The sequence below is a fragment of the Meyerozyma guilliermondii genome, genomic scaffold (assembly GCF_000149425.1).
Source record: "Meyerozyma guilliermondii ATCC 6260 scaffold_5 genomic scaffold, whole genome shotgun sequence".
NCBI lineage: Eukaryota > Fungi > Ascomycota > Pichiomycetes > Serinales > Debaryomycetaceae > Meyerozyma > Meyerozyma guilliermondii.
In genome coordinates this window covers 276641-298395 of record NW_001809796.1, presented here as the reverse complement: position 1 = coordinate 298395, position 21755 = coordinate 276641, and the positions used below count along the sequence as shown (strand labels likewise).

Genomic DNA, 21755 nt, shown 5'->3' with positions numbered 1-21755 from the left:
AAGTCTTAAGTCGGTGTCGCATTTCTCAAACCTCCTCTTTCTGCATCACAAATTCATGACGCGGATGTGCAGATGTAGAATTGGGTTCTGTAGCACTATTGTGGTTGCTGGGCTGTACTGGACCATTATAAGGTGCAGTTTGAGGGTTGGAATACCGCTGGATTTGAGGTGAAGGATATCCGGCTGCGTACTGATTATCTTGTACACCTCTGTAATCTTGTCCAGAAACTGGTCGTGTTGATGGAAGCGTAGTGTCTGTAGGCTGGGGTGGAGGGCTATAAGTTGGGGCACCCAAAGTCAGAATTGTGTGAGCATCATCAAGTTCATTTTTCACATGGACGTCCTCAAATTTTTCCGGATGTCTTACTCTATAATGCTTTACAGCAGACGGGAAGAGATCCATAGACCACATCACCAAGAGCAATCCGTACCAGTAAGAAATCAACCACTCGAAAACGGCCGATTTACTGTTCTTATCTTTCTTCATATAAGCGCCGAAAAAGCATGCGAAAACGGCAGCACATACGAGCCAGAAACATTTAAACCAAAACGAAACCATGTACAAGTTTCCCCATCTGTGATTGCTGAAAATGACTTTTTCGTGATTGGGACTGAGCCGGTGGGGATAATTGCCAAAAATAAACGAATTGAAAAAATTGAAAAGACAAGCAAAAAAACAAAACGCAATAAATACTCCCACCATGGAGATATGGACGCGATGAAAAGCATTGGTGTTGAAGATTGCCACGAAAAGAATCCCCAACTGGCCAATAATCGCACAAACAATACTAGCAATAGCAAGCTTGGGTTGTCTTTTCAGAACAAACGGCTGCAATTTATGTTTTTTTCTCAAAACAAAATCCATAATTAATGATCCCACAAAGAAAATCGCCTGGAATCCAGCACATGAAATGAACAACGGTTGTAAATTAGTAGCCCCCACATCAGAAATATAAACTGGATTTTGCTTTTCGTCCATAAAACTGTAAACTGGTCTTCCTTGAACACCCCAACAAATAAGCATGGCAGTAAGCATTCCCCACCATACTACCAATGCCACTAAAGGCACAAGGTAGTAGTGGACCTTTTTGAACCTGAAAATCGTCCAGATGGGATCCATCAAGAATATTGAAAGCAAGCAAGAAGAATGAGCAACAGTCCGCAGCCGATGCGCAGCCGATGACACTGGAACTGCAGGTGGCAGTGCAACCAGTGGGACTGCAGAGAACAAAGAGCTATACTGCATATAGAACAAGGAAACGGACTGCAGATGGAACAAAGAGCGATACTGCAGATAACCAGACAATATACTGCATACAAAAAGAATACAGCCTGCACACAATGTCTTGTCCTCCTGCATTGTGCGCCTGACCGGCCGCACCGGCCTGCACCGGCTCGCTTCCCGTGGCGGCACACGACCCAACAATGAACAATAGTTCATCGCTACTTATTGTAATAAGCAGTGGCGTCCCACTACCGCATTATCGCTTGCAGCAAATGCATGACTATTGATTTACTGCAGATGTTTCAGAAATGCAGGTTAGGGCACATGAAACAAGTGCATATTTTTACCCCCACCGTCTCACATGCCGTCGCGTCTTTTAATTTGTATCGGTTGCAACAACCAATGAGGGGAGCCATTCTTGGTATGTTAGTTCCGATTGCGATAACCCGCCGCACATGGCGCATGAGCCCAAAAGTGCAGATCAAAAAAAGTGCGTTTCAACTCGATTTCCTCATGCGCATATGGGTCACGTGAAAAATAAAACAATAGATTCCGATGTTCATGCCCGACGATGCAATGCGCGAGATCAGGTGGTAATTAAGCTTCCAATTTGTTCGCATGCAGCGGCTCACACTAGACGCGGAGCAATGCGGTGATAAACTACGAAGTACCATTTCGTCAACTTGAATTGGCCACGTAGACGGTCGCCTAAATTCTATTACATTTCATCATCATACGATATTTTATTCTCAAGTACTGAATTGAGTTTAGCCGCCTGCATCTAGAATTAAGAAACCGAATTTCATTTACAATACTAGGTTATAGTTGGCCGCGACACTTTTGCTTCTTAAGTCGCAGTGCGGAAATGAGTTTGTCGGCAGTTGAGGAGGTCGCAGTGCGGCGGCGCACTACTGCGTTATGGCGTAAGCTGCACCTAATGCATTGGTGCGTATGTAAAACCTAATCTATGATTGCGCCAGAATGCGCCAATTCGTATTATGTTGTCTAGACGAATTCCTAAAGACAAAGGTCATCAAGTTTCAGTTTTCTATTGTTTTGCCATCCTGCACCCATGTTCCATAATTTGCTTTTTTTTTATTAATGTGTTGCAGTAACCAACCATACTAGGCAGAAATCTGCAGGTCGTGCAGTTTGTCTTACCTCGCATTTGCTTAAAGGATTTGTACCAATAAAATTTTTTTACTGCAGTGCATGCGGCGGCCGTGAGGCTGGTGTGCGGCTCGTGCTAGGGATGAGCTGCGGAAAATCCTTGGCGCTGCAGCTAAGGTTGCAGGTTGGTGCGCGGATCCCACATACTGCTGCACTTGCTTGAAATATATAGATAACTCGATGGCAGCATTATATTAATCTTCACATTTGCCCTCTTCAATATGGATCTGCATAATTTTTGTCTGCAAGCAGGGGCAACCATTGCAGGGAACATTCCTGCACGCTACTCACAGTTTCTAATCCAATTAATATCAGCATCTCAAATGTCGAAAACCAATTTAGCAATTGCCCTTCATTACCTTCGATTATACAAAAAAAATACCGTGAATCAACTCGATCCAAATGAAAATCCTCAAATGGCTAACGCCGTCATTGTTACTGCATTAATCCTTTCCAATAAAATTTTCGATGACCACTGTTACACAATCACCACCTGGATCAATATGATCAATCAAATTCCAGATCATCCCCAATTCACCGTGAAACTTTTAGCATCATTAGAAGCGCATTTTTTGGCGTGCGTTGATTACAAAGTGCTGCTTCACTCGGTAACTCCTCACCTAATGATCAATCGACCAACCGCAAATTGCATCCCAACCTGCATGATGCCTGCGCACCTCCCGATAATTCCACCTGCAAACACCAGCATCACTACACCACCAATCTACACTCAGCCGCAGATGGCCACGCCGGTCACGGTTATACCAACGCCGATGGTTCCGGCATTTGCCCCCGGTATAACCACCGGTATAAACCCCGGTATAACCACCAAATATTCCGACATTTACATGCCCCTCACCCCCGAAACTCCTGCATACTGCCGTCCTAAACGACGCCAGCCAAGTCCTGTAGCCTATAAAAGGCCTCGGATAGACTACCGTTCACAAACGGCCATTTAGCATATATTACGTGACACGATTCGTATTGTAGACTTCAATTGCTATATGCACTCCCATACATAAACGCACTTTAACACCCAATGCTGTATGCAGTCAAATAACTATATGCAGGCCGAAAGATACACCAACATTGATGGATCTCATCCCTTTATGATATGTGGTATTTGTAAAGAAATCGAGGCCAAGTATCGATGTCCAAAATGCAATGTGCACTACTGCTCTATAGGCTGTTTCAAAGGACCAAATCACATACACACCGAAAATGAAAAACCAGTTCAAAAAAATGCAAATGATGAAAAATCTATTGAAAATAATAGTTCCGATTTATACGCCCGTATCGCTTCAGATACCCAAATACAGTCGATGCTCAAGTTCAAATCTCTTCAGTTTCATCTTTCTGTGATTTTGAAGATTCTTGATGATCCGCAGGTTTCTGGAGAACAAACTTCGGCAGGACGACGAGAAGTTGCAAATGCAAAATTGACCCAATTACGAGAGGGAGGGGTTGAGGAAAATGAGTTGGTGGAGGATTTTGTTACGCGGGTATTGGAGATGATGGAGGAGAGGAACTAGAATGGGAAACTAAAATGAGAAAAGTGAAGAAGCATCAAGAAGAAGAGTTGAAAGAGAACAAAGGAACTTAAAAAAAGGTATAAGGCATTATCAGCATTATTAGCATTATTAGCATGTCAGAAATCAAGCAATTTCCTATTGACCACAATTTGTCACAGTTGGAAGCAGGAAAATGGCAGTTAGAATTGAATACAAATCTGCTCAAAGCAACAGTATTGATTGAATGTACCAAGTAAATCAATGAAAGTTAGCCAATTTTAGCCAATAGTACTTGTTCGAGTCAGTTCCACTAAACTCTTCCTCCCCATATATAATTTGGCTGTGGTTCATAAGATCTATCCAATTGAATCTTGAACAAGTATCCGCCCGAATCTCCCTCTTTATCGTTGGCATTTGGAACAAATCCCTTTTCTTCATGGTCGACGTGCGCTGTGTTCACAAACAATTGGTCGTTGTTTGAGCCTCCAATATGAGCATTGGTGACACATTTGGCTGGAATTGCAATATCTTCAACAACATTACCCACAGAATCAATGTGTGTAACTCTCGACCCATTGAACATAGCAGCAAATATATTGTTGGTTTTCGTCATACACATGCCGTCAGGAGCAAAATCTCTGTATTTCAAGCTTTTTTTAACATTCAAAACTTCTTTTTTGTTGCAAAGTTCGTTGCGCAGAACATCGTAATCGTACTCCACAATCACCCCGGCAATGGAATCGGTCCAAAACAACTTGCGACCATCACTACTGAATGCCATACCGTTCGGAATGTAACATTGATCAATCATAGTTTCAATTTGAAGACTATGGCAGTTAATTCGGTACAATTTACCCTCGGCGACAACATCTCCAACGTGGAAATCGGTCATGACTCCGATCCACAAATGACCCCATGGGTCAATTATACCATCATTGGACCGAAGACGACTACTTTGATGTGGATATTTCAAAAAATACTCAATTTTTCCACTCTCAAAATTGGCATAAGCAACACCATGTTTGGCACACGCCACCAAAATATCGGGATTTGATGTCAATGCAATGGCTCCAATAGATTCCGAGGGCGAGGAAAACTTGATAACCTCGTGACTCGCTTCTGGATTTTTCAAACAAACTCGATGAATTTCGGCTGCAATTATATCCACCCATATTAACGTATCATTCCGTTTATCGTAACGAGCACCCTCAGTCAACGCCCCACGATACTCGCCTAAAAGAATCTGGGTCAGCATGAAACAGGAAGAAAAAGAAAAAAGGAAAATTACTCACGTCTTTATCTGAACTTTTCATGTTCGCAACAATCGTCGGAATGATTGAACTCCGCGATAATGTGTAAAACTGGGGTGGTGTTTGGGTCTATGGTGCACTGATGTCATTTTGGTTCCACGCCCGTGCCAATTCCACCATGGCCTCGGTGTCGTTGGCGGCTCCAATCACGTCCAACGGCACCTGATTTTCTGAATGGTCTTTGGCCGCATTGCGGTGAATGTTGTTCTCGTGCAAGAGCCGGAACTCGTAGTTAGAACAATCACGTGACGTGTCACGTGACACACACAAAAGTTCGTTCCATGTAAAGAGGAGCGGATCGGTTGCCCTTGAAAAAGGGTTTATATCGACGAACCAAGTTTTGTCAAATGGACGCGGCAAGTACACGTCCAAAACGCAATTTTCCAAGGTAATTTCCGAGGGCAAGAAAACGGTTGCGAAAAACTGGTCTATCTGCAGGCGCAACTGCGGTTCCAAATTTGCAAGATAATCATAGTAATTAGGGTCTCTCTGACAGACTCCAATTATACGGCGACGATACACAAATACTCGAAACTCAAGTGCCGGGTTCATCTGGGTCCATTGGCGAAGAACCAACTCGAAAGTATCCGGTTGTTTCCCCGAACCCGTTTCTTCATAAGCATGTTCCATATCATGAACTATATGACTCGAAGCATTGAGCACCAAATATACATCGCTAGCATCGTGGCATTGAAGAACATTATTGGGAAGCATCCATTTCGCGTCTTTTGGCGCCGACCAATTCATTTTCGGGAAAACCGGTCCCAATTCGCGAATGGCTGCAACAACCCGGTCATGCATCGATTCAAATCCGGCAGTAACATCGTCCTGCACATCATCATCTTCACTTTCCCAGTCGCTGTACTCGTTATCACTGCTTGCAATAATTGGCTGGTGCGATCGAGGAAGCTTGATGGTGTCGCTAAGAAGGTAGCTTATGAAGGTTGTGGGAAGTGGATTGATAATTATGGAGGGAAAAACATGGTTTTGGAAGAATGTGGACCACGCTGAATACCGACACTGGTCTATTTCGTCCACAGATGGGCGCACCGTTTCAAACTCAAACGGACGATCTGAAGTCATGGCGATGCGATTTTGCGAAGCTGAGAATGTAAGCGATTTATCGCTTACATAATCGCGACAATGCTTACATCAGCACATTAATCCTTACCGAAGCTAACCCTTCGCGCTCAGTTCAGAGTATGTGAGCCTTACGTAACTCTCTCGCGAGAGTTACATAACGCACTCACACTCTCGCTCTTCCCTTACGTAACTCTCAGACGAAAGTTACATAATGAAAGACCTCATATCTTTTCTCACCAACTTTTCTCGTCATCATGTCTCCCGCAGCCGCCCCCAGCAATGCTCGGTTCAAAGACAAGGAAAAACCCCGTGAGGTTCGTCGCTCCAACATACTAGCAGCAAAGGCTGTTGCGGATGCAATTCGTACGTCGTTAGGTCCAAAAGGAATGGATAAAATGATCAAAACCAAGTCTGGTGACATCATCATTTCCAATGATGGAGCCACGATTTTGAAACATATGGCGGTTTTACACCCTGCTGCGCGTTTATTGGTGGATGTGAGTGCCGCTCAGGACGTGGAGGCTGGAGATGGTACCACATCAGTTGCAATTATTACCGGAGCATTTTTGGGAGCTGCTGAAAAATTATTGAATAAAGGTATTCATCCCACTTTAATTGCCGAATCTTTCCAGAGAGCTGCTGCCCGGGCGTCGGAGATCCTCCTTGACATGTCACACAAGATCGATTTGAACGATAAGGAAGCATTGATTAGAGCAGCACTGACTTCGCTTTCATCCAAAATCGTGTCTCAGCATACTTCTCTTCTCTCACCTTTGGCGGTGGACTCGGTGTTGAAAGTGGTCAACGAAGAACGCAATAACGTAGACTTGAACGACATCAGGCTCATCAAAAAAGTGGGTGGAACCATCGAAGATACCGAACTTATCAACGGGGTGGTTTTGACACAAAATGTGGTTAAAAATGCCGGTGGACCTACCCACGTCGAAAAGGCTAAAATTGGGCTCATTCAGTTTCAAATCTCGCCTCCTAAACCAGACATGGAGAACAACGTCGTGGTCAACGACTATCGTCAAATGGACAAGATTCTCAAGGAAGAACGAGCATACCTCCTCAACATGTGTAAGAAAATCAAGCGGTCCAAATGTAATGTGTTGTTGATCCAAAAGTCTATTTTGAGAGACGCCGTCAATGATCTTGCTCTCCACTTTTTATCTAAGCTTAATATCATGGTGATCAAGGACATTGAAAGAGATGAAATCGAGTTTTTATCCAAAGCCACCGGCTGCAAACCGGTTGCAGACATCGACAGTTTCACGGAAGACAGATTGGGAACCGCCGACGTGGTGGAAGAAATAGAATCGTCCGGTTCCACCATTGTTCGTATTCTCGGCGTCACCTCGAAAAATATCAAACCCACGGTTTCTGTAGTGGTTCGAGGCGCCAACCAGTTGGTGTTGGATGAAGCCGAGCGGTCGATTCACGATGCTTTGTGTGTGATCAGATGTTTAGTTAAAGAGAAGGCCTTGATCGCTGGAGGTGGAGCCCCGGAAATTGAGGTATCAAGAGTGTTGATGAAGGAGTCTACAAAGTTGGCGGGTGTTGAGCATTTTGTCTACCAAGAATTTGCAGAAGCATTGGAAGTGGTCCCCACCACTTTGGCGGAAAATGCTGGTATGAACCCAATTAACGTGGTGACAGATTTGCGGAATCGTCATGAAAACGGCGAGAGAAATGCCGGTATCAGTGTCAGACGTTCGGGAACTTCCAACACGTTTGACGAGCATGTGTTGCAGCCGGTGTTGGTGACTCAAAGTGCCATCACGTTGGCGAGTGAGTGTGTCAAGTCGATCTTGCGTATTGATGATATCGCAATAAGTAGGTGAAGATAATTTTCTCGTCTATTCTCTATGATCCTACAAGATTCTTAGACTGTAAATTTTCATGTCGTCGTCTGCTTTTTATCTTCTTCTTTGATTTCTAGCCATTACTCAACTTCTTTATGCGTTTTTCTATCAACTTTTTGGGACGCAACGCAAAGTAGCATTTCCGGTCAATGGCCTTGTTCTCTTCAACGGTGGATTCAGGTAAACCAAGTGCGTCTTTTAAACACAGCTGGACAGTTTCCAAGAGTAGCAGTAGTGTCAAAGGAGCAGAATCTAAGGCAGTTGGTTCGTTTTCTGTAGATTCCTGTTTTACTTCAGTTTCTTGTTTGACTCCTTCTTCTTGTTTTATCTCTTGTTTCTCCTCACTTTCTTTCTCCTCCTTGATAGACGTGAGCTTGTCTTCAAACTTGATTTTCAAGTACAACTCACATACCTCTTTATCCACGGCATAAGCAGCAGCTAGCGCAACTTGAGGAGGGGTGTACAAAAACGGAATATCCGACAACAACGCTTTCTCCATTATCCATTCCTTGCCCTTGTCTAACAAAGAAGCAAGTCTTTCGTTTGTAAGGCCCCGAATCCGAGGTTCCGGATGCAACAAAACCGCCTGGAAATCGAGATAAAATCCGTACAACGGCCGGAAAGCATGGTGCACCAAAAGTGTGAAATGCAACGCTTCCAACACCGTGAACTCCAAATCCAATATATCCTTGTTTTCTGTATTTCGGAGTGCTTTTGTGAACGAATTGATGGAGATAAAGTAGTTTTCCGATTTGGCAGCGAGAAACACGCAAGTATACATGATATTTTTAGGGTGATATTCCATGGTAGAATGCACAAGATAGAACTTTCTGAAGAAGGAAACGGCAGTAGCCTTCACCTGTGTAGGCATTCGGAAAAAATTGGCGGTTTCGATGATGTTTTTGCAATAAAAATTGATGTATTTCGTTTCCTCTTCGAGCGTAAGAAGGTCTAGAAGCAGATCCACCGTGAGTTCCGAAGCGTGGGCTTCATACTCAGTAGAGTTGGTCTGGCGGAACTGGGCAAGGGCGTGGTTGAACGTTTCTGTGGCTTTTTTTCGGCCTTTTTCATTGGTCTTAGTTTTGATTTCATTGAGCGATTCGTGTGTAAACGACCACATTCGGAATTGCGACGACTGCCTATACAAATCATCAATAGTACGGGGCTGTCTAGGTTTCTTTCCGGCGCCAGAAGTGCTTCCAGAGCCCTCGTCGACGTCATTGGCCACCATTACTGTGTAGTGATTTCTATGAGTTGAACAAATTCATCGCATTTTATCCAAATTATATACACACCAAGACTACACCAACTTGACGGATCTGGACAATCCTTTCTTGATACCGGTCTTTTCGCCCTCGTATGGTCCCAGACTGCCCTCGTACACTTGGCGAACAGACTTGAGTTTTTTCTTGGCTTGTTCGTACTTCTTTCTCTTTTTGACTCGGGTATTTCTATTGTCCTTCTTCTTGTGTGGAGTAAGACCTCTGTTCTTGAGGATTTGGTAGTTGATGGCACGCTTTCCGTCCTCGCCCATACTCTCCTGGAGCTCCTGGAGCTTTCCAGCCTTGGCAGCCGCAACTGCCTCTTCATGGGCCATTTTTCTGGCCGCCCTTTTGGTCTTCTTTTCTTGTGCAACATTCTCATAAAATTCATCATCTTTGGCGTTGACTTCTCTCGCTGTGGCTTCGTCGCCAGATCCAAATTCTTGCTCGTCGAGTTCTTCGCCGAGATCTTTCTTTTCCAATCCTCTTTTCCGCGCTTCTTCCAATAATCGTTGTTGTCTCTCGTACAATCTCTCTTTATATGGTACATCAATATCACCAGTAAATCTTTCGTGATTCGCCTTGGCGGCTGCCTGGTCGATCTTGGAGGTGTAGAACCGCAAAGTGCGCTTCCGGCGCTGTTTGTCTTCCATATCCACGGCATCGGTGATTTCAGTAAAATCGTCATTTGCAGCCGATTGCGACGGTGCGAGATTACGACGAGAATTGATATCGATGCGGAGCGGAAGATGCTCGTGGGCATCCACAAAGTCTGATTCCGAGTCGGAGCCCAGAGAAGAATCTGGTGATACTTGTGGTGAATCTGGTGAACTTTGTGGAGAATTAGGTGAGATTTGGGAAATTTGTGGAGAGTTTGGTGATATTTCGGTTGAGAATTCTTTCTCATCTTCGTTATTTTCCGCAAGCTCGTTGGCCTGTCTCCATATTTCACGGCACCCCAATATGTTTTCCATTATTGGTTCGTCTTTCATCGAAAATACCTCATTCAGCCTCAACTTTTCCATGAACAACGCAAAGTACGAAGAAAGACATCCAAGGTAAGCTCGCAAAGCCGTAGCCTTGGCCACACCAGAACGACTCTGGAGCCTCTCCACGGTCACTAGAGTGGGCTGGAGCTTCACCATCTCCTGCAACAAAGGTACAAACTCAGGATACGACTGTAACAATAATTTTCGCTGCTCTTCCGGTGTCAATGAATCTAAAGAACCACCAACATTTGCATTAATTGACACTTTTTGCTGCTCCTCCTCGGTGGTGGCAACCTTCTTCCAGTCCTCCATCATATCGTCATCAACATAATCGTCCATAGCCAATTCTTCAAGGTGCTTCTTCTGCTGTCGCCGGGCCTCTTCTGCCATTTCATCATTGGCGTCGTCGTCTTCTCCGCCGTAATAGTCCTGGCGCCCACCCCAGCCGTGGTCGTTCTCCTCGTCCTCTGGAGCGCCCTCGTCGTCCAAAAGAGCGTCGTCGTCATCAGAAACGTCATTTTGCTCATCGTCATCGCCGTCTTCATTCTCGTTTATTTCCATCACTTCCTCATCTGAGAAGTCCAGGACCTCGTTTTCTTGACCGTACTCGCCAGCACCGTCCAAGAAGATCTTTTCCCGGTTCGAATTGAACGCATCGACCTCGTCTAAATCGCTGTCCATGATATCAAAGTTGCAAATCGCATCGCATCGCATCTCATTTTTTCAATTTTGTGTCAATTCTCATCGCTGTTTCTTCCACCATAAAACATGTCCAACCGACTCGAATCGCTAAATTCGCCCAGAAAACCGCCCGCTAGCAAACCCTCGTTGAAGTTCAAGCCCAAGGTGGTCGTAAGAAAGTCCAAAGAGGAACGAGAGAAGGAAACCGTTGTGAAACCAGAACCGACTCCGCGAGTCGTTCCCAAAAATAATCAGTCCAGAGGCCCGAAAAGTCGAAAACCCGCCTATGCTGGCACTCATGTAGTGTCCGCGGGACCATTGTCCATGGGATCTGTTTCTATGGGAACTCCATCTGGGTCAAAAACCGGAAACACCAAAGACATGGTTTTCAATTCTGTTTCTCCATCACCAGAACTCTTTCAAAATTTGAAGCGGAAGACCAAAACTGAGACCACAGGCTCGCTCAGCGAAGACCTGGACGACGAGGACATGACACGCATCAATATGAACAAAGAGTACAAATTTGCAGACGAAGAAACCGTTCTTTTTCCAGTGCGTCCAGAACGAGCAAATACTACGGAAGTTGACAACACCAAAACGCCAGCTACAAGAGAGGACACTCCGGATAATGAACCAGTCTACGTCAGAGAAACTTCAGTTAAAAGCGAGGAGCCAATTGAGGAGGAACTACTTAAAATCAAAGAACATAAAGCAGAACTCGAATCCAAGATCGCTGAACCTGCAGACCTTTTGGGCCAAGAAGAATCAGAGAAACTCGCCAGGGACCACGAAGCAATCTCGTGTATGCTCTCAAGAAAAATGGAAAATTTGTCTGTCGAAGAACCATATTTTCTCATCCAGCTTCCTCAAATATTACCCCAGTATACCAATGAAGACGGCACTCCAACAAACCATGGCCAAATCGGGTCCATAAACATCCACAAATCAGGAAAAGTCAGCATGAATATAGGAAACGATAATACCTTGACTCTTGCTCAAGGTGCACCCTCCAAGTTTGTCCAAGAGGTCGTTGCAATGGAAATGTTTCCACCATCAGAAGAAACCATCTACGATGAACAGGGTGCGCTTATCAAGGGCAGAATGTACAATTTGGGTAAAGTAGACGGCAAGCTAGTCGCCATTCCTAAGGTAGCATGAATAACGAATATTAATATGCAATGTAGATACTAGTGGAGCCGATACTAGTGGAGCCTTTCTACTGAGTAGTTTGCCAGTGGGTTCAACTTCCAATCAACTTGGCGGTCAACGCTTCCAAATCCTCAAGTGTCTCAGGTTCTTCAACCTCAACAATATCGACCTTCTTCTTCTTTGGTTTCTCTTGCTCAAACCACTTTGGTTTCTTACTTGGAGGCTGCTCGTCCTCACTTGAACGACCATAGTCCATGTCACGATCTATGTCTGCACCAGCTAGAGTCACCGTGTGGGCTTCATCTTCTGAGCCCGAGAACTCGTCCTGTTCACGAGCTAAACGCTCTTGCTCCTTCCATCTCCGCTTCTTTTCTTGACGCTTTTCTCGAGCAGTAGCCTTATCGTCCACATCAGCCTTGGACATAGCTTCGTTTTCTTTACTGACGAATTCGGCTTTTTGAAGTTTGGCATCGCCTCTCAGCTTAAAGTCTTCTTCGTCTTCAAATTCATACAAGTGATGAGTGACACCCTCGTCGTCAAATATCAATTTGGTAGGGTTTCCTTTCAGTTTAAGAGACGCTTTTTTCGAAAGAGCTTTTTTGCTTTGACGCTTGGAAACAGGAACGGACAAATCAGGCAACTCTTCATCTTTAATGATGTGATCTTTTCTTTTAACCGACATGAAATCATCCTCACTGCCACTATCGTCACCAGCAGCCATGTTCAAGTAGTTTTTGGAAAGTACAGTTTGATTTTGGCGCTCGAACATTCGGTCGTATTTCGTTCTGACCTTTTCCGAATCTGATTTTTGCTTTTCTGGCTTTTGAAGTGCCAATAACTCTCTCGACATATTCTTTTTGTCCTTGTTACCTGCTCCGTTCTTAATGTTGATGTTGGGGGTTCCTGGTAATCCCAAAGCTTTGGCATATTCTGCCGCTGGTAATTCCTCGACTTTGAATATATCTTTGTCTTTTTGTATGTGAACCGATTTCATGTACGATATGAAAGCACGTTGGCCAAGATTCTTCAACTCTGGGTCCTGGAAACAGAGCGATTGGAGTTGTGGAGATATGACTTTTTTATTTTTTTGCTTGATGTTCATCATCTTCAACGAGATCTTATGCGCTTCTAGTCTTTTGACCATTCCCTCCTCTTCTGAAGGTGCAAGCATCAAAAGCGACTTTCCTTGTCGCCCAAAACGAGCCGCTCTTCCCACACGATGAACATAAGTGGCAGCGTCTTCTGGACAGTCTACCTGAACCACCCAGTCAATAGCCGGGAAATCGAGTCCCCTGGCTACTATATCTGTTGCAAATAAGCACGCATGCTGAGCTCGGGAAAACTTCATTGTGGTCTCTAAACGGGACGTTTGCTTGTGACGACCATATAATTTCAAAAGTGAGATTCCCGGCTGAAGTCTTCTGAAGGCCTCATACGCAAACTGGACTTGTTTAGACGACGAGAAGAAAACCAAGATCTTGCTCTTGAGATGTGACTTGAGAAACGACCATAACACATCCATCTTGGATGCTAAGCTGATCTTGATGTAGTATTGTTCCAAAGACTCGGGTATACTGGACACTTCTTGGTCAGAACTGACTCCAACACGCTTAGGATTCACCAAAGATAATCTTGCAAGGTCCTTGACATTGTCTGACTGGGTCGCTGAGAACAAAAGTGTTTGTCTGGTGACGGGTAAATGACCAAGAATATTGTCAATTTGCTTGCGGAAACCCATGTCCAAGCATCTGTCAGCTTCGTCAAGAACCAATACTTGCAAATTGGAGGTTTCCATGCCCACCGCTTCGTTCAAGTGCTGCGATATACGGCCTGGAGTACCTATCAAAATGTTCATTCTTGAAATACGCTCTTTTTCGTACTTGACGTCTTTTCCACCGGTTACCAAACCAGCAGAAAACGAGTTGTACTTACCAATTTTGGTCAATACCTCAAACGTTTGTACCGCAAGCTCTCGTGTAGGCGATACAATCAAAGCTGCAAGTCCGTCGTACTCAGTAATATTTTCGCGAATCAACTTTTCAATCACTGGAACGAGAAATGCAAGTGTCTTTCCGGATCCTGTTCTGGCAGTTCCCATTACATCTTCGGACTTCAATGCTACAGGGATGGCTTTCTTCTGAATATCGGTCAACGAAACAAAGTTATTTTCAAGAAGTCCCTTGTAGGTTCCTTCACTGATGGGGAGATGCTTGAACTGAGAAATGGACTGTTCATCTGTAGCCGGGTCATATTCGTCGATACGCTTTTGCAAATCCGCTATGGTCTGGAGAACCTTCTGGTTGCGGGATTTTCTGTTGGGGTTATTGACTTTTGCTCCTTTTTTGGGCTTGGCCATGGTGCTCTGACTACTCTCAAAGCGATGCGATCAAAAAGCGGATGCGATGAGATTTTCGACTATCTGCAGGATGTACCCCAGATGAACAAGAACGGCTATCCTTCGGCATCTAAAAGTTGAGAATCTCGGCCAATTGCAAGCACAAGTCTCCGTACTTGTCCAATAAGTTCGGGTCCAAAACTTCAGCGCATATCCTTCCTTGGGGAATTCTGTAGCGTTGAATTACGGGATCGAACACAGTAGCATCAGCGGTAGTTATTGATGGGATTTCAATTTGAATCAATAAACCTTTGAATACACCATGTAGAAACACATTAGAGGTTCGTATGATCACCCGCTCGTTTTCGAGTTCGTAAATTTCTCCTCCATCGCCTTTCACGGTTTGTCTTTGGGTCCACATGCTTTGAAGTTTTTGAGCAACAAAGTAGTCAAATGGGTCATTGAGCCCAGTAGTGGCTCCCTGGTGAAGGTGAGCGTCTGGAATGGTAAATTCAACATTTTCATTACCCGCTTCTTCAGCAATTACTTGAGAAAAGACACATGACGAAGACTTGTTAATGAGTGCTACGCCCGTTCCAGGTAAGTAGGATGGTGACCAGGTGTGTAAGTACTTGGACTCGTCGGACTGCAGCAATTCCAAAGCTTTTTCTGGAGGAATTGAGTAGGGATTGTTTCTGAAAATCTTGAAGCTAAAGTTCCAGTTACCTTTTAGAACAGGAAGTTCGTTCAGCAATTGGTCATGGAACTGCAAAATCGTATCTGGAGTCGCGTTTGAGACGAGAATAATGCTGAGTTAGAAATTGTAGACAAATTTGGTGAATTATACTTACGCCGATACCATGATTGCAGTACTCACCAGTCGCACCCAAATTACATTTATCATGATTTCTCCTGCAGACAACGCACGATTTTTCAACTCTTCGCAGCCTTTTCGATGTCATCGCTCGACTTGATGGTGCTGCAAGAAGCAGTTTTTATAGGAGCCAACACCCAGGCAAACATTCTAGACTACGATCCCGGATCGGAAATAGTAGCATATGGAGCAGGCACCTGTGTAGCTATATGGAAGCCAATCAAAGATGAAAAATCAGGTGTTTACAGCACCTTGAAGGGTCATTCTCGGACAGTCACAGGGGTCAAATTCGTTCCAGAAACACCATTTCTCGTTTCTATCGCTGAGGACGATACCGTTATTGTGTGGAAACAAGCAAATAATGATTTCAGTCTTTTCCAGACATTGAAGGGTCATACCAGTTCTGTCACATCGCTAGCTGTAGTTGATAGCTCGATATTTGCAACCGGTGGAGCAGATGGCAACATAATCTTGTGGGGATTTCAAGAAGACAACTGGACCCAGCTCAGTAATTTTCAAGTCCAGAACGGTTTTTTTCCACTCACACTTGCATTGCAACAACTTTACAAAGACAGCTACATCTTGGTAATTGGTGGCACAAATAGCAAGTTGTATGTGTACTCTGTGAAGATCCTGGCCGATTCTGCGGCTGTATCACGTTGTGCCGTTCTTACAGGTCATGAAGATTGGATAAAAGCTCTTAGTTTTGTGAAGCAGGAAGAGAACAATTACATACTAGCATCTGGTTCACAGGATCGTTATATTCGTCTTTGGAGAGTCAAGGTGGACGATAAGATCGACGATGCGGACGACGACGACTCGAAGCTCATTCTTTTGTCTAACAAGCAGCACAAATTCCAATTGGCACACCATCGAGTTGCCATATCTTTTGACGCTCTTCTTATGGGCCACGATGACTGGGTTTCAGGATTACAATGGAACCCTCAAGGAAAGCTCCAACTTGCTTCTTCCAGCGCAGACACCGCAGTAATGATATGGGAAATGGATAAAGAGAGCGGTATCTGGTGTTCCATAAGTCGTCTTGGAGAAATGTCCATTAAAGGTGCCTCCACTGCTACTGGTGCCAGTGGTGGATTTTGGTCGTGTTTGTGGTTTGCAAAAGATGATATTGAGTATATCATGGCGAGTGGAAAAACTGGTGCTATACGAACATATTGCAATGGTGAAACTTCGGGAAACTGGAACCCAAAAATAAGCGTTTCTGGACCAGTTCGTGAAGTGACAGACGTAAAGTGGTCAAACCAAGGATTCTTCATGGCAACTTCTCTCGACCAAACTACCCGTCTATATGCTCAATGGGCAAAAGATCACACATGGCACGAGTTCGCAAGACCCCAAATTCACGGCTACGATATGGTGTCTTTGGACCACATTGACGGTCTGAAATTCGTTTCTGGAGGAGAAGAAAAGGTGTTGAGGGTATTCGAGATGACAAAGCTGATAAGTCAGTTGTTACAGGATGCTTGCGGAGTCAAAATATCATCGCATCTGCTTCCAGAATCAGCATCTTTACCGGTCTTAGGTTTGTCCAACAAGGCTGAAAAGCAGATGGAAGCCGGCGACTACCAAGAGGATAACGACGACCAAGAAAAAAACGACTACCCAGAAGAAAAAGACATTCTTCCGCCATCTCCACCACTTGAAGATTATCTCCAGAGACACACACTCTTTCCCGAGCAAGAAAAACTTTATGGGCATGGCTACGAAATATCCAGTGTGGCCGTGTCACCTAACGGCAACCTCATAGCCTCTACTTGTCGTTCCAATACTTCTCGTCATGCTGTAATTCGTGTATTCAATGCTGCTTCTGAGTACCAACAATCTTCACAGCTTCTCGAGGGACATAATCTTACGGTAACCAGCCTAAGGTTCTCCAGCGACGGACAATATTTATTGGCAGTGTCGAGAGATAGGCAGTTGAGTGTATGGAAAGTGGTTGACGAAACTAAGGCACTATTCGAACTTGTGGAACTCAATAGCAAAGCCCATACAAAAATTATCTGGGATTGCTGTTGGGTCAAGTCTACAGATCATGGCCACTACTTCCTTACGGGATCCAGAGACAAACTGGTCAAGTTGTGGAAACTTGAAGATAAAAAAATTCAATTGGTTTCCTCGATGAAATTGCAAGATAGTGTTACCGCAGTGGATTGCGACATCCAAAACGACCAGGGACGAGTCGTGGCAGGAATGGAGAGTGGAGCGATCTCGTTATTGCTGTTTGAGTTGAATAAACCAGAACTTGTGCTCTGTGACGAATTCGATGAGAAAATTACTCCGGCTGCAAGAGTCTCACGAGTGGGTTTTAATAAGCACAGAATTGCAGTAGGAAGCTGGGACAACTCCGTAAGGATATATAGACTCGCCGCTAGCAACCCCTAGTCGATAAGACAGACATTTGCGACACTTTTTGCATCGTCGTATTCTCCAATAGCAGTTGACGTATTTTTCTACCCCACACTCGACCCCGCGCACCACCCGACTCCGGCCGTTGACCCCTAAGTGTCAACCAAAAAATTGAAACCACACAATTAGACCAGTCACCTCGAGAATATCACCACCATCGTATCCCCCACAACTCCCTACATCTCCCAAAAGTTGCCCGTTTCCAAGCCTCTTGTGTTCAAGCCCTGCTTATCTAATAGCGGTATCGCACAATTTCATATGACTGAACAAATCAACGAGGCAGAATCTGATCACCGGTGAAAAAACCACTATTTTGCATAGAAACCCAAATTTATTCACCATGGCAGACCCTAAACCACTTCCGTTTCAATACCAATTTGCTGCTGGCGCCGTTGCTGGTGTATCAGAAATCTTGGTTATGTACCCGCTCGATGTGGTTAAAACAAGACAACAATTGGACTCCACTGGAGCCTATAACGGTACGATTCGGTGTTTGAGAAAGATTGTCGCCGAAGAGGGTTTTTCTCGTCTTTATAAGGGAATTTCTGCTCCAATTTTGATGGAAGCACCCAAAAGGGCTACCAAATTTGCTGCTAATGATGAATGGGGAAAGATTTATAGATCATTTTTTGGCGTTCTGACCATGAGTCAGCCTTTGGCTATCTTGACTGGAGCCACGGCCGGTGCCACGGAGTCGTTCGTTGTTGTTCCGTTCGAATTGATCAAGATCAAGTTGCAAGATAAAACGTCTCGGTTCAACGGAATGGGAGAAGTGGTTAAAGATATCGTCAAGAACAACGGTGTTCTCGGTTTGTATAAAGGTTTGGAGTCCACTTTGTGGAGACACATCTGGTGGAATGCTGGATACTTTGGTTTGATTCACCAGGTGAGATCGTTGATGCCAAAACCAAAAACCGCATCTGAAAAAACCTTGATTGACCTTACTTGTGGTACCATTGGTGGTACTTTTGGTACCGTATTGAACACACCATTCGATGTCGTCAAGTCCCGAATTCAAGCTGGTTCAACTAGATACAGATGGACGTTTCCTTCCGTTTTGCTTGTCGCAAAAGAGGAAGGTTTTGCAGCATTATACAAAGGTTTCATTCCCAAGGTGTTGAGATTGGGTCCCGGTGGAGGTATCTTGTTGGTGGTGTTCACCACTTGTATGGATTTCTTTAGAACCATTCATGAAAAGAAATAAGTTCACTGATTTTCATTTCTCGTCGAGTGCCATCTGATCTATCTTCAAAATGTTCTTATCAAACTGGAAATCAATGGTTGATCCATAATACACAAAGGTGTCTTTATAACTGTAGCTTTTAGTGCCCGAGCTTTTCACGCTGGTGGCTAACATGGTTTTAAGTTTACCGCTTTCGACCAAAATTCGGTAGTCAAACTCGGAGTCTTCCGACTTTACAAATTGATTCAATTGCTCAAGAAGAGCACAAAGAGTGGAAAGATGAGACTTGTCTGACAATGCCAAGTCTGCGAGTAGAGCAGTCAAGTCTTCAGCATTGCCCATAATCTGATACAGAAGCTCATAAACGACAGGAATCGAGTCGTGAACTATGCCAGAAAACTTTGGTCCAAGCAACACATTGATAATGTAGAATACTTCCTCTACCAACGAGCTGAGTTGAGGCAAATCAGAGTGTTTGAGTATCTTTTGCTTTCGAATAAATGCCAAAAATCCGGTAAGAGTTTTGTACAATTCCACCCATGCGTAGGTGGACGGTCCTTGTTCTGGCTCACTATCAAGTTCTTCAAGCGCTTGAAGCAATATTGTGGAACATCCTTTGAAAATTTCAACATTTAGTTTTCTGGTTAAATTGGCACGAAAAAAGACTTGACAAATATCCATGATATAGTACAATGCCGACTTGCTGCCCAGTTCATCCAAGGAAACTGGAATTATTGGTGTTGACTGGTGGCACAATTTGTACTTGAACTCGTCAATAATGTAGGATTTCAAGTTGGTGACGATTTTTTGGTAGGTGCTGTTTCTGTAACTTCCAACATTGGGCGACGTAATCTTGAGCAAAATTGTCACCAAGAGAGTACTCACGGCTCGAAGATGGCGCAGATCATGGGTATTCCGAAGCACGTACGAGGCTGTACAGAGCCATAGGTCAAGTAACTTGGAGTTTTGGGCCGTAGTCAAGTGCCATAAAAAGCTATCGTTGAACGAGTACGCAGCCATCCACAAACTTACCCTTAAAAGAGGCAAGTAGTTGATACTTTGACCGGTCGGGTGGATGATTTTAGCAATCTCGTTTAAAAATGGACTCGGTTCATGGTCCACAAGAGCAAAAGCCTTCAAATTTTTGTGCAAATTCGTGGTCTCGTTAACATCCAGTGCAACATATGGACTGCCTCCTATGGTGTTAGCGGTAACCCACGCCACGAAAGAAGTGCTTTTCACTTGCTCGACATACAAGTCAGGTGCCTGGTTATAGAAAGCAGCATACATCCTCGCCAAAATAGGACTTATTCGCGGAAGGAAAAACTCCATGAACATTTGCTCGTCGAAAGAAAGCACTTTTATGTAGCTGGCGTACACACTCGAAGGCTGTTCTGAGCTGGAAATATCGGGCTGTGTAGAGTAGGCATCAATAGGTAGAAAAGGTCCAGGAAGCGTGGTAAGAATACCTTCTGTTAAAAACAATAGTGAGTGCGCTTCATAGGAAAGTTGCACAGCGGCATTTTTATAGGTATCGTCTTCAGACTTCACGGCGGTGTTGGCGAGAAAGTCGTGAACAACAGACGATAAGTTCACTTCGTATAAGGTGTGTAACACGGAAAGAACCACAGGATTTTTTGAGCCTTCGTAGAACACCATGCTTGAAATAGTTAGTCGTTGTAAAGAAACCACGAACAGAAGCATATTTTTCGACGCTATAAGACAAAATTTGTCGTCAAAAGTGTCGTCTTTGAGCTTGGAAGCTGCAATAGTCAATAAGCTTTTGAAATTTTGGAGCAAGTTGTTCATGTGTTGTCTAGCGTCTTTCTCAGAGAACAACAATTCCACAGAGTCCAGCTCTGGAGCGCTTCCCAAACTGTTTGTGCTGGTGTGTAGCTCGGCATTGGCCCTTTCTACAGTCTGAATCCACACAAGTAGCACCAAAGTGATATTGGAAGCGACTTCGAAATCGGCCACCATCGAAGCTACAGAAACCAGTGGTTTTCGTTGAAGTGGCTTGGTATCGATATCTGTAGCAGAATCCAGTCTCAGGCTTCCATTGTAGAGTCCGTTTTGTTCAGACACATCTTCCTCGGGTTCTTGGTACGTTTTTATAGAAACATTTGGAGCTCCCCGTAACTGAGTGATATCTTCTCCGTCATTAAATACCGGTTTCTTAAGCGGTAAAGTTGGATTCTCTTCCCTGCTGGTTACAGTTTCCCCTAGAAGGCGATTTCCAGCTTCTAGTAGCGAAAGAAACGTTTTGACGACATGGTTCAGATGGGGAAGCTGTTTGCTGTGGCCCTGTAAAACATTGGAAAGTCGTTTACTGTCAGCTCTGAGCATATACACATGTTCAATTGCATCCGCCGAGTATCCAACTCGAAAGATCTGGCCGTAAACCACCTCTGTGTCGTCCATTGGTGGGATTCGTGGCGCCTAAACAGATCGCAGAGTTGGCTGAAATAGGCCGATTGGGAGCCCGCGCGCGACAGCCAAGATTTAGACAGATTGAGAGAGCGAGAGAGAGAGATCGAGACAAAAAGATAAGTTGTTATTTAGTGCTAAGTGGTGCTACAAGTGGTATCATATGATAAGCAGTATTGCACAATCTTCTGAATAACTTTTCGGGAAGTGCTAAAGTGGTAATTGAGCCGTAAAATGAAACTCGACAAAAAGACCACATTTTAA

General features: G+C 44.3%; 15 protein-coding genes across 15 annotated transcripts; 7 read left to right on the top strand and 8 right to left on the bottom strand. All coding sequences in view use genetic code 12, as the record gives it.

The window, feature by feature from the left end:
* Positions 1–25: 25 nt before the first annotated feature.
* PGUG_04114 (uncharacterized protein) lies at positions 26–1441 on the bottom strand (the record flags this gene model as incomplete). Its single annotated transcript, XM_001483335.1, has 1 exon — positions 26–1441. One exon carries the CDS (start codon positions 1439–1441, stop codon positions 26–28), a length of 1416 nt encoding a protein of 471 aa, XP_001483385.2.
* PGUG_04115 (uncharacterized protein) lies at positions 335–871 on the top strand (the record flags this gene model as incomplete). The annotated part of the gene is made up of 1 exon (XM_001483336.1): positions 335–871. One exon carries the CDS (start codon positions 335–337, stop codon positions 869–871), a length of 537 nt encoding a protein of 178 aa, XP_001483386.2.
* Positions 1442–2616: 1175 nt separating the features above from the next.
* PGUG_04113 (uncharacterized protein) lies at positions 2617–3354 on the top strand (the record flags this gene model as incomplete). Its single annotated transcript, XM_001483334.1, has 1 exon — positions 2617–3354. The coding sequence occupies one exon, from the start codon at positions 2617–2619 to the stop codon at positions 3352–3354; it is 738 nt and encodes a 245-aa protein (XP_001483384.2).
* An 87-nt stretch (positions 3355–3441) lies between these two features.
* HIT1 (Hit1p) lies at positions 3442–3927 on the top strand (the record flags this gene model as incomplete). The annotated part of the gene is made up of 1 exon (XM_001483333.1): positions 3442–3927. The coding sequence occupies one exon, from the start codon at positions 3442–3444 to the stop codon at positions 3925–3927; it is 486 nt and encodes a 161-aa protein (XP_001483383.1).
* A 289-nt stretch (positions 3928–4216) lies between these two features.
* On the bottom strand, positions 4217–5161 carry CGR1 (Cgr1p; the record flags this gene model as incomplete). The annotated part of the gene is made up of 1 exon (XM_001483332.1): positions 4217–5161. One exon carries the CDS (start codon positions 5159–5161, stop codon positions 4217–4219), a length of 945 nt encoding a protein of 314 aa, XP_001483382.2.
* A 124-nt stretch (positions 5162–5285) lies between these two features.
* On the bottom strand, positions 5286–6299 carry PGUG_04110 (cell proliferation protein; the record flags this gene model as incomplete). The annotated part of the gene is made up of 1 exon (XM_001483331.1): positions 5286–6299. The coding sequence occupies one exon, from the start codon at positions 6297–6299 to the stop codon at positions 5286–5288; it is 1014 nt and encodes a 337-aa protein (XP_001483381.2).
* A 254-nt stretch (positions 6300–6553) lies between these two features.
* PGUG_04109 (chaperonin-containing T-complex subunit) lies at positions 6554–8143 on the top strand (the record flags this gene model as incomplete). The annotated part of the gene is made up of 1 exon (XM_001483330.1): positions 6554–8143. The coding sequence occupies one exon, from the start codon at positions 6554–6556 to the stop codon at positions 8141–8143; it is 1590 nt and encodes a 529-aa protein (XP_001483380.2).
* A 94-nt stretch (positions 8144–8237) lies between these two features.
* On the bottom strand, positions 8238–9395 carry PGUG_04108 (TFIIH complex kinase subunit; the record flags this gene model as incomplete). The annotated part of the gene is made up of 1 exon (XM_001483329.1): positions 8238–9395. The coding sequence occupies one exon, from the start codon at positions 9393–9395 to the stop codon at positions 8238–8240; it is 1158 nt and encodes a 385-aa protein (XP_001483379.2).
* A 69-nt stretch (positions 9396–9464) lies between these two features.
* On the bottom strand, positions 9465–11129 carry SAS10 (rRNA-processing protein; the record flags this gene model as incomplete). Its single annotated transcript, XM_001483328.1, has 1 exon — positions 9465–11129. One exon carries the CDS (start codon positions 11127–11129, stop codon positions 9465–9467), a length of 1665 nt encoding a protein of 554 aa, XP_001483378.2.
* A 54-nt stretch (positions 11130–11183) lies between these two features.
* RPC53 (DNA-directed RNA polymerase III subunit) lies at positions 11184–12254 on the top strand (the record flags this gene model as incomplete). Its single annotated transcript, XM_001483327.1, has 1 exon — positions 11184–12254. The coding sequence occupies one exon, from the start codon at positions 11184–11186 to the stop codon at positions 12252–12254; it is 1071 nt and encodes a 356-aa protein (XP_001483377.2).
* An 82-nt stretch (positions 12255–12336) lies between these two features.
* HCA4 (RNA-dependent ATPase) lies at positions 12337–14601 on the bottom strand (the record flags this gene model as incomplete). Its single annotated transcript, XM_001483326.1, has 1 exon — positions 12337–14601. One exon carries the CDS (start codon positions 14599–14601, stop codon positions 12337–12339), a length of 2265 nt encoding a protein of 754 aa, XP_001483376.2.
* Positions 14602–14710: 109 nt separating this feature from the next.
* On the bottom strand, positions 14711–15484 carry MED20 (Med20p; the record flags this gene model as incomplete). The annotated part of the gene is made up of 2 exons (XM_001483325.1): positions 14711–15389; positions 15453–15484. 2 exons carry the CDS (start codon positions 15482–15484, stop codon positions 14711–14713), a joined length of 711 nt encoding a protein of 236 aa, XP_001483375.2.
* A 51-nt stretch (positions 15485–15535) lies between these two features.
* Positions 15536–17857, top strand: PGUG_04103 (Elongator subunit; the record flags this gene model as incomplete). Its single annotated transcript, XM_001483324.1, has 1 exon — positions 15536–17857. One exon carries the CDS (start codon positions 15536–15538, stop codon positions 17855–17857), a length of 2322 nt encoding a protein of 773 aa, XP_001483374.2.
* A 364-nt stretch (positions 17858–18221) lies between these two features.
* On the top strand, positions 18222–19085 carry PGUG_04102 (mitochondrial 2-oxodicarboxylate carrier; the record flags this gene model as incomplete). The annotated part of the gene is made up of 1 exon (XM_001483323.1): positions 18222–19085. The coding sequence occupies one exon, from the start codon at positions 18222–18224 to the stop codon at positions 19083–19085; it is 864 nt and encodes a 287-aa protein (XP_001483373.2).
* Positions 19086–19097: 12 nt separating this feature from the next.
* Positions 19098–21485, bottom strand: PGUG_04101 (uncharacterized protein; the record flags this gene model as incomplete). Its single annotated transcript, XM_001483322.1, has 1 exon — positions 19098–21485. One exon carries the CDS (start codon positions 21483–21485, stop codon positions 19098–19100), a length of 2388 nt encoding a protein of 795 aa, XP_001483372.2.
* Positions 21486–21755: the final 270 nt, after the last annotated feature.